Source organism: Panthera pardus, unplaced genomic scaffold (genome assembly GCF_024362965.1).
Source record: "Panthera pardus isolate Hobbes unplaced genomic scaffold, ASM2436296v1 HiC_scaffold_27, whole genome shotgun sequence".
Lineage (NCBI taxonomy): Eukaryota > Metazoa > Chordata > Mammalia > Carnivora > Felidae > Panthera > Panthera pardus.
In genome coordinates this window covers 72,525,311-72,541,712 of record NW_026526843.1, presented here as the reverse complement: position 1 = coordinate 72,541,712, position 16,402 = coordinate 72,525,311, and the positions used below count along the sequence as shown (strand labels likewise).

At 36.3% G+C, this 16,402-nt stretch overlaps 1 protein-coding gene across 6 annotated transcripts in view; it reads left to right on the top strand.

The window, feature by feature from the left end:
* Window positions 1–7,912, top strand: part of HEPH (hephaestin) — a 113,548-nt gene extending 105,636 nt beyond the window's left edge. For all 6 annotated transcript variants that reach the window (XM_019428577.2, XM_019428575.2, XM_019428573.2 and 3 more), the window contains 4 exons: window positions 1,105–1,244; window positions 2,119–2,281; window positions 5,047–5,091; window positions 7,182–7,912. In XM_019428577.2, the coding sequence (XP_019284122.2) occupies window positions 1,105–1,244; window positions 2,119–2,281; window positions 5,047–5,091; window positions 7,182–7,414 (581 nt within the window). In that variant the 3' untranslated portion in view covers window positions 7,415–7,912. The remainder of the gene's footprint in view (window positions 1–1,104; window positions 1,245–2,118; window positions 2,282–5,046; window positions 5,092–7,181) is intronic.
* The last annotated feature ends 8,490 nt before the right edge of the window (window positions 7,913–16,402 follow it).

The following is a 16,402-nucleotide window of genomic DNA, read 5'->3' as shown; positions in this document are numbered from 1 at the left end:
TATGTCAAGACTGATTCAAGAGAGAGAAGATTCACAAAGGGTAGAGTTGAGCATCTTTAGTTCCTTTTTTACAAATTCACAATTTGATTGGGGTAAATAAATGACAGGTTACAAATGTTCCTTCCATTATTTCCACTCTTGAAACGTAGAGTAAAAATGACTTTCCCTCCATAAGAATACGTGGGGCACAGAAATGTGCTCTGGGCATAGTCCTGACAATATGAATTAACATGGCTATGAGTAGTTTGTTGTCCTTAGAGCATAGGATGTGGCCTGTGAAGAAACAGATAATGAAGCCTATGCAATTAATATAATTATTAATTCCAAGAATATTGCAAGTACTTTTTATTTAACATGTATTGTAGGCTCAGGTGTCTTCTGGGTGCTCTGAAGAATATAAGGAAACTATATTAGTATAGTATATACTTTCATTTCCTGCTTACTAGGAACCTATAGTCCAGTTGGGGATATGAGCTTCCACCAATTTAAAGATAGGTAAGTATATAAAGGAGGTTTTGGTGACTTCCAAATATGGTACAGACAGTACTGGAGGAGTTCAGAGGTAGAAGTAAATGAAGGGAAAGAGAGTTACTAAGAGGAGCTAGATCAAGGAAGTGTTCTTGGATAAGGTAAAGTTATGATTGGGCTTTGAAAAGATGAATAAAAGAAGGCAGGATTTCTAGGGGGAAATATCAGAAGCATGAGCAAGGACACAAAGAACATGAATATGAGGCCATATTGGGTATGGTGAATAAATCACCTTCATTGGAAAAAATGTGTTAGATAATGGGAAATGATTTTGAGAAGGTGGTTTGGCCTTATATTGTGAAGGACCTTGTTGGCTGAACTAAGGAGCTTGATCTTTTAGGCATGAGGCATCTATTATAGTATTTTAAGCAGTAGAAAGAAATGGTCAGATTAGATATTTAGAAAGACCACTCTTACAACACCAATGTGTAAGATAGACTTATGGGATGCAAATGTTATAGAGATTAGAGTAATTAAGAAGATATTATTATCATCAAACATGATAGGGACTAGCCCTAAGGCAATGGCAATGGGAAATCAAAACAAAAGATATGAGACTTTTTTTTTTTTTTACAGCCATTAATGGAAAGCTCTACAGCAACCTCAGGGGTCTTACCATGTACCAAGGAGAACGAGTGGCATGGTACATGCTGGCCATGGGCCAAGATATTGACCTACACACTATCCACTTCCATGCAGAGAGTTTCCTATATCGGGTGAGCTGGCAAAGGGCTGAGTACCTCAGGAACAATTAGAGGAATGCTTTGACAGTCATTAAGAAAGGGATAGCTTCTTAAGGAACAAGATAATAGTTAAAAGAGGAGAGGTCTTGTACATGGAGAATTGAACTGGGAACTCTAGTTTGGCTGTGTACTCCAGGGTTAGTCACTTCCCTCTAGTCCTTGGCTTTCCCCTCTGATATAGAAGAAATGAGTAGCTCAAAGGAAAAAAAAAGAAGAAGTGAGTAGCTCATTTGTGGTGTAAGTAGATTGAAGAAACCGAAGTAATTGAACATCAGTCAAGGACTGGAGTGCCAGTAAACAGTGATCCTAAGAGCAAGAAATTTCATAGTGATGTCTCAGAATCTATGAAAGTTCTTAATCCATTATAAGAAACTTCAATTCAGAAGCTACATGGAACAACATGTAGGTTTTGAAAAAGAAGTTTTAGCCTTAGGGGAAGGGGGCAGTTGAAGGGAAAGGGAGTTGAAGGATAGCATAGAGGAGGAATCTAAATTGAGATAAATTTCTAAAGGAAATAAGTAGTTCCTTCCTAGGAGTCAAGGATTAAGCCAATTTCCCCAGATGTCAGCATGATGAAAAGTATGGAGATACTAATGTTAGCTCCCAAAGCGTCCTTTGGGACACTTTAAGGAAAAGTAGGAAGATAGGGTCTCTGCTGATGGTTCAATTTGTGTGGGCAGATTTATAGAGGAGATAGATCAGGTGTACTTGTTAAGCTGCTCTCTGATCTATGAATCTTGGAGCCCCATGTCCCTGATTTGGACATCCAAGTTTTTTAGCTCCTATAAGCTCTAAGATGAACTCTTTACCCTTCATTTCTTCTCCTCCACCCCAATCTCTTTTGCAGAATGGAGAGAGCTACCGTGCAGATGTTGTAGATCTGTTCCCAGGGACCTTTGAGGTTGTGGAGATGGTAGCCAGCAACCCTGGGACATGGCTGATGCACTGCCACGTTTCTGACCATGTCCATGCTGGCATGGAGACCCTTTTTACTGTCTTGTCCCAAAGAGGTAAGGTATAACTTCCCCCAAGATTGGAAATCTTTGAATACTTTATGTAGTCTACAGGAACCAGATAATCCCAAGAAATTCCTTACCCTTGTCTTTCTGATCCCAGAAGAACCAGGACTTAAGACAGTGCATGCCACACTCAGGTGTTCTCCCAACTATATTTCTCATTCTCCATTGTTCCCTTGCTCCTTCCCCATCCTAATTACTTTGACGCTTGTTGATTTCACATGGGTTGACCCTGCCTGAAACTCATTAGGCTCTATGCATTGTTGCTTAGCATAGATTTGCTTCCTTTGAAATATATTTCACTTAAATAGAAATCTATTATCTTAGGATTCATTAGAAGTACTCACTATTTCAAGAAATCTTGCTAATGAGTTCTTTAAAAAATAAATATAGTTCTAATAGTCACCCCTTAATTGATTTGTTTTGTGGAGCTTGTGAAAAAGTTCTGTCTTGGAACAACTATGTCTAAAGCTAGATGGACATATTGGCCTTTAGTTATGGCTTATCTCAGAAAGAGTTGCTACCAAGGGTGCAAAAAGGTTTTGCCTTTTTTTTCTTTTTTAATATGGAGAGTGAATTGCTGGGTTGGTTTCTTTATCAGTCAATTTTTGATCATTACCAAGAACATGAAAGTTTTGGCTGGCTATGGATTTTGTCTTTTGGTCATTAATTGTTTAGGAATCTCTTGACCTGTGTCTAGGATTTTCAGTCATTTGCACTCTATCAGCAGAAATACAAAGTTTGAAAATGTTTTTGGGCTTTTAAACAAGCTTAGCAAACCAGGGTAGAGAATACAACTCTGCTCTTTACCCCCAGGGGAAGAGAAATTTTCCATTATAATAACCTGTATCTTTGAAAAGCTTTGTTCTCTAATAATCTATACTGCTAAAATGTGTCTTCAACTTACTACTATAGTACTATTCCTTACTACTCAGACAGGTACACAAAACTCTTTGTTGTGTTTTGTCAGCCCTTAGAAACAAAGTAAAGTGATAAATTGATGTGTAATCAAGATGCTATAGGTTCAAGACAACAGGTTATGTCTGTGTATAGTAATGGGTCATCCAAAATCTGGACCATTTCACAAAATTATCTCAATATATAACATCAAAGAACTTCCATGAATAAAGATAACTCATATCTCTCTCTGACAATGAGCCAGCCTACAAAGCCTACCTATTTGCTTTTTATTGTTTGTTTATACCTCACGATAGTCTAATTCAGTATTGCTCCAACCACATATATGCTACCTGGCCAACCAGAGGGAATAGTTGTAGACAGGGAAGAAAGGGCTAATTGTTGAAACAACGTTCCTAATGAGGAAACAGGGTATGAAAACCAGAGATAAAATGAAAAAATAGACTGGAATAGATTTTTTTTTACTAAAAGAAGAGAAGACAGAAAAGTAAATGATCATTGTATAAGTTTGGGTGAGGAGTCTGACAGAAAGAATATTTATTTCCTGGTCTCTGCTTCATTTGTTCATTTGTGGGAGAGAATTCATCTGCTTAGAGTGAAGGATAGAAAGTAGGATAAGGAACTTGAAGAGAGTGGGCTAAGGTTTGAAATAACCACTTTGGGAGATGGGAAAACAAAGGTTACTCTGAGTGATAGAAAATAATTATTGGCAGGAAAAATTGAGGGCTTAGTTAAAGTTTGACACAAAGAATACTTATCTTTACAATTACATGATTTTTATGCACCAACATTCAGCATACCAGACAAAACACAGAGAAATCATACTCACTGTGGTTTCATCAGTCAATTATAATTGACTGATTGGTAAGTCAGTAGTTGAAGTGATAGACCATAGAGTCTAGCTAGACCAGGAATGGGGTAAACAAAAAAAAAGGCATGATAAAGCTGACAGTTTGGGAAAAAATGGAAGGATCCAGGAGCTAGAGATCTGTATGAGGTGATGATAACAGGTTAAATGGAATAAGTATCATTAAACTATGTAAGGAAGAGGAGGCTGTTGTTAGATTTTATATTTCTGAGATGGAGCAGTTCTGAATAACAAGTTCAATGTGACCATGGGAATTGTTAATAGAATTAGAGTAGATATAAAAGTTGTTAGAATTAAAAGGTACAGAAACTGTGAAGTTTGAAGGATGAATGGGTCAACACCTATGGTGGGAATGGAGGAATGGGAAGACTGAGTCAGGTAGCAAAGACTTCCGTGAATGAAAAGAACTACTAGGTAACAGTAACAAAAAATGGTTGTGAGTTTTGTAGCCAAATAATATAATCTTCAAAACAGATAGATATTTACCCTAAAAAGGGAGGAACAATTATCTAAAAGCAGTATTGAGAGGATATAAAAGAAACATAGTCCTCAGAGAAGAGCTCAGCCTCATTAAAGCAAGAAGAGGAAGCAGTGATCTCAAAAGGGTTTGAATATGTAGGGATGTAGTTTTGACAAGGAGCAGAGATTTATTGAAGGGAGGGTGGGAAAGGGTGACAAAGAACACAAGAATGTGGGTAGGAAATATCAATAAATATGTACATAATGGCAGAGGGGTGACTTACCTTTTGGACTCCTAAGCCTATGTTTTGCTTATATTTTTGTCACTACTCAAAATCAAATACATATGCCAATAATGACTTTGACCATAAGGTAATTAATTCCAGGCACCTTCCTTTTGCTTAGGATACTACAGAGAAATTCCTCTATCCAATGCCAATGCCCAGAGCAAACCTGTGGATTGGTAGGAAGAATAACAGCGCTAACTAACCTCTTTTTTTTTCTTTTCTACCAGAACACGTAAGCACTATCACCACCATCACCAAAGAGATTGGAAAAGGTAGGAAGGATAATGTATAAACTGTGTACTTATATGTGGTATGTACTTGGGGGGAGGTGTAGTGCCTCTAGAAAATGAGATTCACTACCAAAACATGGACTACAATACTAGCAGGAAGCACCCTGAAATTTCTGTAATACTTCAAAAGTCAGGAACCCAAGGTTCAGTTTTTCTCAGCATATTTATTCTCTCTGTCCCCTATTCCCAACATCCTAAGTTAGGGAAAACAGCCTTACCCCAATTGAAAGTTGCTATCTTAGCTTCTCACCTAATGTGTGAAGGGGGTGGTGGTGGTGGATTCAAGGTTTCTTTGGGTTAGACATGAAGGAGCTGTAACACAGACATAAATTATTCACAGAGACAGTATGAAACTAGTATAAATACCATACAGTCTACATCAACTTTTTTATTCTTGTTTCTATGGAATACCAAATAGTTGACTCTTTGAAACCAGCCATTGCTGCCATTCACAAAAGCAGAAATTATTTTCCTACCTAAACTAGGTCCAAATAGTGGGCCTTACCTACCTCACTCTCCCCCATCCCATTTGTACATGGACTGAGAAAGGCTCAGAGAGTTATGAAAAGTAGAAGGGATGCTACAGACCATCAGTTTAATATGGGGATTTTTTTCAGCTATGTTTTGAAAAGTCCTAATGATCTCCCCACGTATTTTATAAACTGTGAACCAGGAGACTAAGGTATGTTTTGGAGGGATTGGGAATAGTAAAAGTGAGGTTGGGATAGTGTAAACTCTTGGTCTAATAAAGCCCAATAATTTTCTACATGAGAAATTGAGAAATGGAAAGTAATTTGTCCAAGATCACAAGAGGAGTAAGTAGTAGAATGTAAACTTAGAACTATGAAGTTTCCAGCTTCCATTTTAACTCACAGTTCATCTTTTCTTATTTCTTTAATAATGTTCATTCATCCATTTATATATTTATCAAACATGGGCTGAGTTCCAGGGAAACCAAAACAAGTAAGATATTACTATCCAGGAGATTTGCATCTATAAATGGAATGAGATACAAAAACAATAATTGCATTGCTGGTATATATTGTAAAAAGGGGCAACATGACAGCTATTAATTATTGTTCATTTGCTATCTTCCAGGTGCTATGCTAAATATTTTATAAATATTAACTCATTTAAATATCACAATAAACCTCTGACCTAAGTATAGTTCTTATCATCATTTTATAAAAAAGGAGACTGAAGTCCAAAAGTGAGGGAGATAGTTCACTTGGCCCAGGCAAGTAAATCATGAGAATACAAACAGTACAGATACTTTGGGAACACAGAAGAAAGGACCATTAACTGACCTCAAATGTAACATTTAATATGGGTATAGAAAAGTGAAGAGGGAGAAAGGGTGGCCTGAAAGAGGGTCACCTGTTCTTGGAAACAAAGAATCAGTTGCTGTGGCTAAAGAGTATAATATAAAACCAAAATGGTAAGTTAGAGCCTGAGTGTGAGAGTTGGAATGCCTGGCTTGATTCATAGCTTTGCTGTGTAGGTTAATTGGAGATCACCAAAAGTTTGTAACTAAACAATCATATTATTTCACCTCAAAAGATCGATGTGACATCAGTGTATCAAGACTAAAAGAGCTGAGAGACAAGACGGCACAGTGGTAGGCTGTTGTCATGGTACAAATAGTCAAATTGAGCATTTATAAGCTAGATGATTGAGTCAAACTGCCTCCTTGAAAATTCCACTCATTGCTCCCAATTCTATCCTGTGGAAACATATAAACCAAATCCAATTCTTTTTATTGTTAGTTTTACATCACAAACATTTATATATTTGAAGAAATATATCAGGGCCCTTTCTACTCAGTTTTAGTTCTTTCCATGGGGGTAAAGAAAACAGTGATTCCTAAGGGCTTTCTTAGCAGTGACTTCCTGTTACACAAATTATTTGTAACCTATAAACCTGTATTCATCAGCTGGTCTTTTTAGGGATAGGAGCAATTCTTCTGCCCTATGTTGATGGAGTTATTTCCTATTTCCTGAGTTGACCGCGAATGGTGCCACATTAGAGTACTCTCCAGCTCAGGGTGCCATTTTTCTCTTGTTCTATTTCAGCATCAATCCTCAGAGACATTGGAGAAGGCAATGTGAGAGTGCTGGGCATGCGGATCCCTGTAAAGAATATTGAGATACTGGCTTCTCTTTTAATTGCCATGAGTATCATTCTCCTCCTCATTGCTCTAGCTCTTGGTGGTGTGATCTGGTACCAGTTTCAACAGAGAAAGCTACGACGCAACAGGAGGTCCATCCTGGATGACAGCTTCAAGCTTCTGTCCCTCAAACAGTAGCAGTTGGGTCCTGCAACTTCACATCTTGAATGCAGTCTCAACAGGTCATGCTCTAGTAACTGACTCCACTGTCAAAGGGACGAGTGGTAGGCAGAGTAGGGAAATAAACTCATCTGGGAATTTCTTCACCTATTTATTTACATGGAAATTATGTACCTTCTCTTTTTCTTTATTTTTTTCTCCACTTGGGAAGCTGGGGCAAGAGAGTCCCATATTATCTTATATCACAAATTTCAACAGCTGGATTATATCAACCACTGACACTTGGAAGATCTGGAAATTACTAATAATCTATTCTTACAAAGTAGATATCTAAGGTAAAATCAATTGATTAGGTTTTTATTGCTTTTTCAGAACCTAGGTAAGTGAGCTGTGAAGATAATCCACATCTAAACTAAGGGCTAACAACATGGGCATGATGGAGAATGTGTGGGGTGGGATTTGAAGATCCAAATTTTATTTTGATTCTCCTTGGAAATAAACTATTTTGGAAAAGAAGTAGATGGAATATTATTGCTATGAGCACCTACAACCTCTGGAGCCAGAAGCTCCTCAGGAAGTCAGTCTTCAAAATTTCTGGCACAGTTTTCCACTCCATACTGTAGGCAAAAAATACTGTATGTTAAAGTACTTGTTAGAACACTATAAGAGTGAATATGGTGATTTTAATGATCTCTGTGGCCTCTGGGAATCTGTGACCATGACTGAAACAAAGAACACTCACTGGGAGGGGGTATAATATGGGTCTACCTATCCTTTTTGTGGGGCGTATGTGTTTGTGTTTTGGAAAAAATAAAACTAAGTCAGACTGGTGGGTACCATCTTCTAACACATAGGTGCCAAAACACTTTTGAATTCTAAGAAAATTTTCCAGAGAGAAACAGAAGTCTGAGACAAAGCTTAAACCTATCCACTGGGCAAGGTGAGATGGGCACCAATCTTGTGGACCCTTTGGCAATTGGGCGTATGAGAGGTCTACTTGCAATTTTTGGAGTTGTTTTTTTTTAAATAGGACAGACTCCTTTCTGGTTATCTTAAAGCAATATTCTTTTGTTGCCTGTAAGTTCAAGCCTCTCTGAAATCTTGGTGGGAGACCACAGATGAACAATATGTAGAGTAAGGATGAGATAGGATGATCCACCCTCGCTATATATCCATAATACCATTTCACATGGGAAATGAAGAAAAGAAGACATTAGAAGCAGAATTAAGATAATAACTGAAATATGTACTGGTTTACACTTTACAAAACATCTAATACCTGACTGCATTTAACTCACCTTAGCTTTATCAGAGTGATACTTTGTTTTATATTTGAGTAAACAAATGATCAGATAGAGTAATTTTATCCACGGGCATTCAACTAGAAGTTGAGCAAGGATTCATGTCAATCTATTTGACTCCAAATACTTGTTTTATCCTGGTGTATCATAGAAACATCCACCAATCTCCATCCTTTGTACCCATATTAACTGCAATTTTCTTGTCTTCCCAGCCAATCTCTCTGCCTAATTAGGTATCCTATACAGATCAAATGTAGAAACCCACAGGGCTAGTATTCAGTTGCCATATAATGTTGAAGGTTGGAAGAGAAACCATGGTCCTGAGCCTATTATTCATATTGCTTTACTGTGGTCAGTGGCTTTCTGGTGAGCTTTACTGGAAATCTCAGAAAAATAACAGGGGAAGGAGATGATAGAAGGTTTAAATTGCTAGTTATAAAATAAAATGGTGGGGTATTTAAGCCATTGCAAAATCAATGCACATAAAAGCAAACAATTTTGGTCTATGGTAAATGTGGAGGTTATTGAAAACCCAGTGCACACTGAGGACTCGAGTCAATTAATAGCTATGATTTGCACACAACTGGGATGTTGTTATCTTGGTCATGGTCATGAATCAGAGACAAAGAAAAGTAGGTGGAATGAGGATAAGTTTCCCCTGAGGATGTAACCCTCCTACAGATTGGGGAAACTAAGCTCAAGCCCATGTATTTATATATATATATATGTATGTATATATGTATTTTTGTGGTGGTTTTGCTCCCAGTGGGGATGTAGAAGATGTTTTTGACAATTAAGTGACACTTCCATTCGTTCAGTTGATCAAGCCAGTTGGTGAGCCTTGTCTGTTTGCCTCTTAAATTGCTATAACTGATTCACTTGTTTGTATCTTTACTGCTACCACCTCAGTCTAAAAAACAACAATCTTTTACCTGGACTAGAGTGGTAGCCTCATTATTACTCTCCTTGCATTTACTCTAGCCCTTCACATTTTTTCCTCCATGCAGAAAAGTGATGTTTTAAAAATATAAATTGGGCTTACTTTTCAGGTGAGATGCCACAAACTCATCTGTGTTTAATGATAAATAAACACTGTAAATAATGAAAAAGGCAATAGAAAGACTGAAAAATATAGAAAGAAAATGGAAATGTGGAAAAGAACATGATGACAAAGCAACTGGGTATCTTTCCAACATCCAACCTAGCAGAACACAGACCAAGATCAACGAGGAATCCTAATGACAACCCCAGATGGCCCTGGAGACAAAAAGGGGGATTGAGGAAGAGCCCTGCCTACATCAAATAGGCAGGGAAACTGGTATTCATCTCTTTTGGTCAGAGACTCCCCTTTCCTAATTAGACATTGGGAAGGACCTGCAGGGGGAATCTCAACATAGCAAGCTGCCAAGCCCAAGAAGCAATTTTGCTGTGAGCTGCAATCCCTTTCACTATCCAGAAATAATAAGGGGCTCTGTCAGGGATCAACAAAAACACTAGTGACACCAGAGAAACCAAGCAAACCAAAATCCCACAGCAAGGTCTCTGAAAATTACACTGTCATTGGAACACAGAATTATGCCAGGACTTGTGTGTTAAATATAAACAAGATGAATATCTTCTAAAATAGATTGCTTAAATATGCTTCATATTTCCATCATATCAAGAACGACCAAAATCACAACTTGAATGAGAAGATGATCACCAAACACAAAAACTGAAATGAAGCAGATGTTCAAATTACCTGAAAAGGATTTTAAAATAGCTATAATGCAACTGCTACAACAAGCAATTACAAATGTCTCTGAGACAAATTAAGAAAATAGAAAAATTCAGCAAAGCAATTAAAAAATATATATGTATGTATGTATATACATACATACATACATGCATACATATGGGTACATATGTACACACACACACACACATATATATATATATATATATATATATATATATATCTCATTTTACATGGTAAACGGAGAACAGAAAATATATATACATATATTACATATATGTAATATATATTATGTATATATATTTTCTGTTCTCCGTTTACCATGTAAAATGGTATTATGGATATATAGTGAGGGTAGATCATCTTATCTCATCCCTACTTTATAACTTGGTTGTCTGCAGTCTCACACCAAAGTTTCAGAGAGGCTTGAACTTACAGGCAACAAAGGAATATCGCTTTAAGGTAGCAGAGAGAAGGAATCTTACCTATAAAAAAAGCTCTCAAAATTTCAAGGACTCTGCTCTGGCAGTGTGGAGCCTGCTTGGGATTCTCCCCCCGCCCCTTTGCCCATCTCCACTTGTGTGCTCTGTCTCTCTGGATAAATAAATAGATAAATAAATAAATAAATAAATAAATAAACTTTTTTAAAAAAATGTAAGATACAGCTATAGCAGTGCTGATAAGCAAATTTATAGAACTAAAATGCATTAGAAAAGATAAAACTTCTTGAGCTGATTAAAAAAATAAATTCTTACATAAAGAAACTATAAATAGAAGAGGAAGTAAGTCCAAAGAAAACAAAATAATGGGAAACATACAGATAAGAGCAGAAATAAATGAAACTGAAAAAAGAAAAATAACAGAGAAAACAAATGAAACAAAACTTGGTCACTTAAAAAAGTCAATAAAATATAAAATAAAAGTGAAAAACCAGCAATAGTGACAAAAATAAAAATAGTAGAAAAGGTAAAAACCACCAGTATCAGAATCGAAATGGATTTTCATTGCAAATCCTGTATTCATGGATGATGATATCATCAAGATTGTAACAAAGGTCATTTCACTTTAGTCTTTCTCACAAAAAGACCAACAAAATGTATCCATAGACAAAATGCCACTGGAAAACCCTAGAACCTATAGGTGAGGCACAAGCACCACACTGGATCAGAGAGATGGAGAATAACAGTAGTAAAAGGGTAAAAGGGAGGGCACCTGGCTAGGTCAGTCAGTATAGCATGTGACTCTTGATCTCCAGGTTGTGATTGGAGCCCCGCATTGGCCTAGAGACTACTTAAAAAAAAAAAGAAAGAAAGAAAGAAAAAGAAAAAGAAAAAGAAAAAGGAAAAAGAAAAGGAAAGGTAGAGCAGCAGTTTCATTTTGCCCAGATCACCACTCACCAGGTAAACCATCAGGTTATTCTCAATAGGTAAGTGTCTGTTTCTCTCTTTCTCTTTTTTTCCCTGCTCATTTGTTTTGTTTCTTAAATTTCACATGTGAGTAAAGTCATATGGTATTTTTCTCTGACTGACATATTTCAATTAACAATATACTCTCTCATTCTATCCATGTTGTTGCAAATGTCAAGATTTCATTCTTTTTTATGACTGAATAATATTCCTTTGTATATATACAAGACATCTTCTTTGTCTATTCATCTAGCAAGGGACACGTGACCTGCTTTCATTGTTTGGCAATTATAAATAATGCTGCTATAAACAGAGAGGTTCGTGTATCCTGTTGAATTACTGTCTTTTTATTTTTTTTGGGTAAATAACTAGTATGATTACCGCATCATAGGGTAGTTTTATTTTTTAATTTTTTGAGGAACTTCCATACTGTTTTGCATAGTGTCTGCACCAGTTTGTATTCCCACCAAGAGTGAATGAGGGCTCATTTTTCTCCACATCCTTGTCAACACTTGTTTCTTGTGTTATTGATTTTAGCCATTCTTATAGGTGCAAGGTGATATCTCATTATAGTTTTGATTTGCATTTCCCTACTGATGAGTGATGTAGAACATCTTTTCATGTGACTGTTGGCCATCTAGATGTTTTCCTTGGAGGAATGTCTGTTCATCTCTTCTGCTAATTTTTAATTTTGATTATTTGCTTTTGGGGTGTTGATTTGCATAAGTTCTTTATATATTTTGGATACTAACCTTTTATCAGATATATCATTTGCAAATAACTTCTCTCATTTCAAGGGTGGAAATTTACATTTTTAATTGTTTCTTTTTGTATGGATAAACTTTTTATTTTGATATAGGCTCAATAGACTATTGCTGTTTTTGTTTCCATTGCCTCAGGACATACAGAAATAATTTGCTATGGCTGATTTCAAAGACATCTAAACCTACCCTAAACCTACTTTGTTGAGGGTTTTTATCATAAATGATGTTATACTTTGTCAAATACCTTTTCTGTATATGCTGTCCTCCAGGATTTTTATGTTTTCAGTTTTTACATTTGGGTCTTTAATATATTTTATGTTTTGGGTATAGTGTAATAAATTGGTCCAGTTTCTTTCTTTTGCATGTAGCTGACAAGTCTTTCCAACACCATTTGTTTAAGAGTCTGTGTTATTTCTCATTGGATATTCTTTCCTGCTTTGACAAAGATTATATGACCATATAATTGTGGGTTTATGTCTGGGTTTTCTGTTCTGTTACCTTGATCTACATGTCTATTTTTGTGTCAGTACCACACTGTTTTGATTACTACATCTTTGTAATATAACTTGAAGTCTGGAATTGTGATACCGACAGCTTTGCTTTTATTTTTCAAAACTGTTTGACTCTTGAGGGTCTTTTGTGATTCCAGACAAATTTTAAGATTGCTTGTTCTAACTCTGTGAAACATGCTGATATTTTGATAGGGATTGCATTAAAATGCATAGATTTCTTGGGGAAGTCTAGACATTTTAACAATATTTTTTCTTTTAATCCATGAGCATGGAATGTCATTCCATTTCTATGTACTCTTCAATTTATTTCATCATTGTTTTATAGTTTTCAGAGTACAAATCTTTTACCTCTTTGATGAAGTTTATTTCTAGATATCTTATTTTTGGTGTAGTTTTAATGGTACTTTTTTTCAATTTTTCTTTTTGCTGTTTCATTATTAGTGTATAGAAATGCAACAAATTTTTGCATGTTGATTTAGTATCCTTCAAATGTACTGAATTCATTCATCAGTTCCAGTAGTTTTTTGGTGGAATCTTTAAGTTTTTCTATATAGAGCATCATGTCACCTGAAAATAAGGTGGTTTACTTCTTTTGTTTTTACCAATTTGTATGCATTTTATTGTTTTGTTGTTATCTAATTGCTGTGGCTAAAACTCCCAGTAGTCTTTTAAATAAAAGCGGTGAGAATGGACATCTTTGTCTTGTTCCTAGACTTAGGGGAAAAGCTCTCAGATTTTTTTTTTTTTTTACTATTGAGAATAATGTTCACTGTAGATTTTTTTTATACATTGCCTTTATTATGTTGAGGTACGTTCTCTCTACTTTTCTGACAGCTTTTATCATGAAAGGATGTTATACTTTGTCAAATAAGTTTTCTATGTCTATTGAAATGATCATTTAATTTTTATTGTTTCTCTTATTTTTGTGATTCCTAACATTGAATGGTTTGCAAATATTGAACCACTCTTTCACACAAGCAATAAATCCTATTTGATGACAGTGGATGATTTTTTAATGTATTGTTGGAATCTCCTGCCCAACTATTGAACATAGTCTCTAAATCTGCATAACCAGGGAGCCCAAAGAGTGACTATGTGTAGCTTTTGAGTACTGTTAACTGTCTTGCCCAGCCATGGAGCCCAACCAAGAGCCATGCCTGATTAATGAACACAGTCTTCAACATCACCCACAAAAAAGTGACTAGAGCCCAGCTAGTATCCCCACTTGACTATAAAAGCAAATAATCCTGCCCAACCAAGAAGCCTACCCAGTGGCCACCCTCCAGTGTTGAGTTCAGCCAGCAGACCCACTCAACATCAGAGCCCAGCCATTGGTCGCTTGCCTCCACAATTGGCCTCACCTAACTACAGACATTGATGATAAACACTGACTGCCTGTGGATGTTACCAGCTGACCCTTTCAGTGTCTCAAGCAAAGCTCACTTGTGAAGGTTATTTCCTTGATGCAGTTAACCAGTAAGTTCTGGAAGAGGAGACTGCCTACTCAAATGTGCAAATACCAATGCAAGGATACAGGGATCATGAAGAATCAAGTAAAACTGGAATGACAAAAGGAAACTAATAAAGCTATAAATGAGCCTCTAAAAATGGAGATATAAACACTGTGTAACAAATAACTCAGAATAATCCTCTTAAAGAAGTCCACCGGATGCAAAAGTACACAGATAACTAAATAAATCTAGAAAAATAATGCATGGACAAAATAATAAGTTAAATAAATAAAAGCAAACAGCAACAAACAGAAATCATAGACTGAAAAATAAAGAGAATGGACTGAAGAATTCAACAGAGAGCTTAAGAACAGACTCAACTGAGCAGACATTAGAATCAATTAACTTGAAAGTGAGTCATTTGAAATTTTGCAGAAAGAGGAACCAAAACAAATGTGAAAAAGAAGACTAAAAACATCCTGTGAGGTTTGTGGGATATTATCAAGAGAAACAAAATACACATCATGGCATTACAAGGAGAGAAAATGAAAGGACATAGTGTTGATTTAAAGCAATAATGGCTGAGAAATTCCCAAACATGAAGAGACAAATGAACATCCAAATTCATGAGGCTCAAAAAATTGCAAATAAGAAAAATTGGAAAAAGGTTACACTGAGATACATTACAATTAAGTGATCAAATGTCAAAAACAAAAAAAAACTTTGAAAGCAGCAAGAGAAAAGTCACCTGTCAATTGTCACATACAAAGGAGCCCCATAAGACTATTAGTGTATTTCTCAGAAGAAACTTTGTAGGCCTGGAGGGTGGGATGACATATTCAAAATATTAAAATAAAAAAAAACTGTCAACCAAGAATATTATACATGGCATTGATGTCTTTCAGAAATGGAGGGTTGCCTGGGTGGCTCAGTCGGTTCAGTGTCTGACTTCAGCTCAGGTCATGGTCTTGCAGTTTATGAGTTCAAGCCCTACATCAGGCTCTGTGATAACAAACAGCTCAGAGCCTGGAGACTGCTCCGGATTCTGTGTGTGTCTCTCTCTCCCCCTCCCCTGCTCATGCTCTGCCTCTCTCTGTCTCTCAAAAAAAAATAAATAAATGTTAAAAAATTAAAAAAAAATAAAAAAGAAATGAAGGAGAGATAGACTTTCCCAAACAAAAAATAAACAAACAACTGAGGGAGTACAACACCAGTAGGCTTTCCTTACAAGAAGTGATAAAGGGTGCTCTTCAAGCCGAAATGGAAAGATGATAATTCACATGTAAAACCATATGAATGTATAAAACTTACTGATTAAAGTAAACATATGGTCAAAGCCAGAATCTCTAATATTGTAATGGTGGTGTGTAAATTGCTTACAACCTCAGTTTAATAGTTTTTAAAAAGGATATATAAAGTAGGGGTGCCTGGGTAGCTCAATTGGTTAAGTGTCCAACTTTGGATCAGATCATGATCTTGCAGTTCATGAGTTCAAGCTCCATGTCACTCTCTGGGCTGACAGCTCAGAGCCTGGATCCTGCTTTGAATTCTGCGTCTCCTTCTCTCTCCGTGCCCCTTTTCCACTCACACTCTGTGTCTCTCTCCTTCTCTCTCCCTCAAAAATAAACATTAAGAAAAGTATATATAAAGTAATTATAACTATAGTAATTTTTATTCGATACATGTTATTAAAAATGTACATTGTATGGGGCACCTGGGTGGCTCAGTGAGTTCAGTGTTTGACTTTGGCTCAGGTCATCATCTCATGATTCATGGGTTCAAGTCCCACATCAGGCTTCACACTTGGAGGCTGCTTTGGATTCTCTCTCTTATTCTC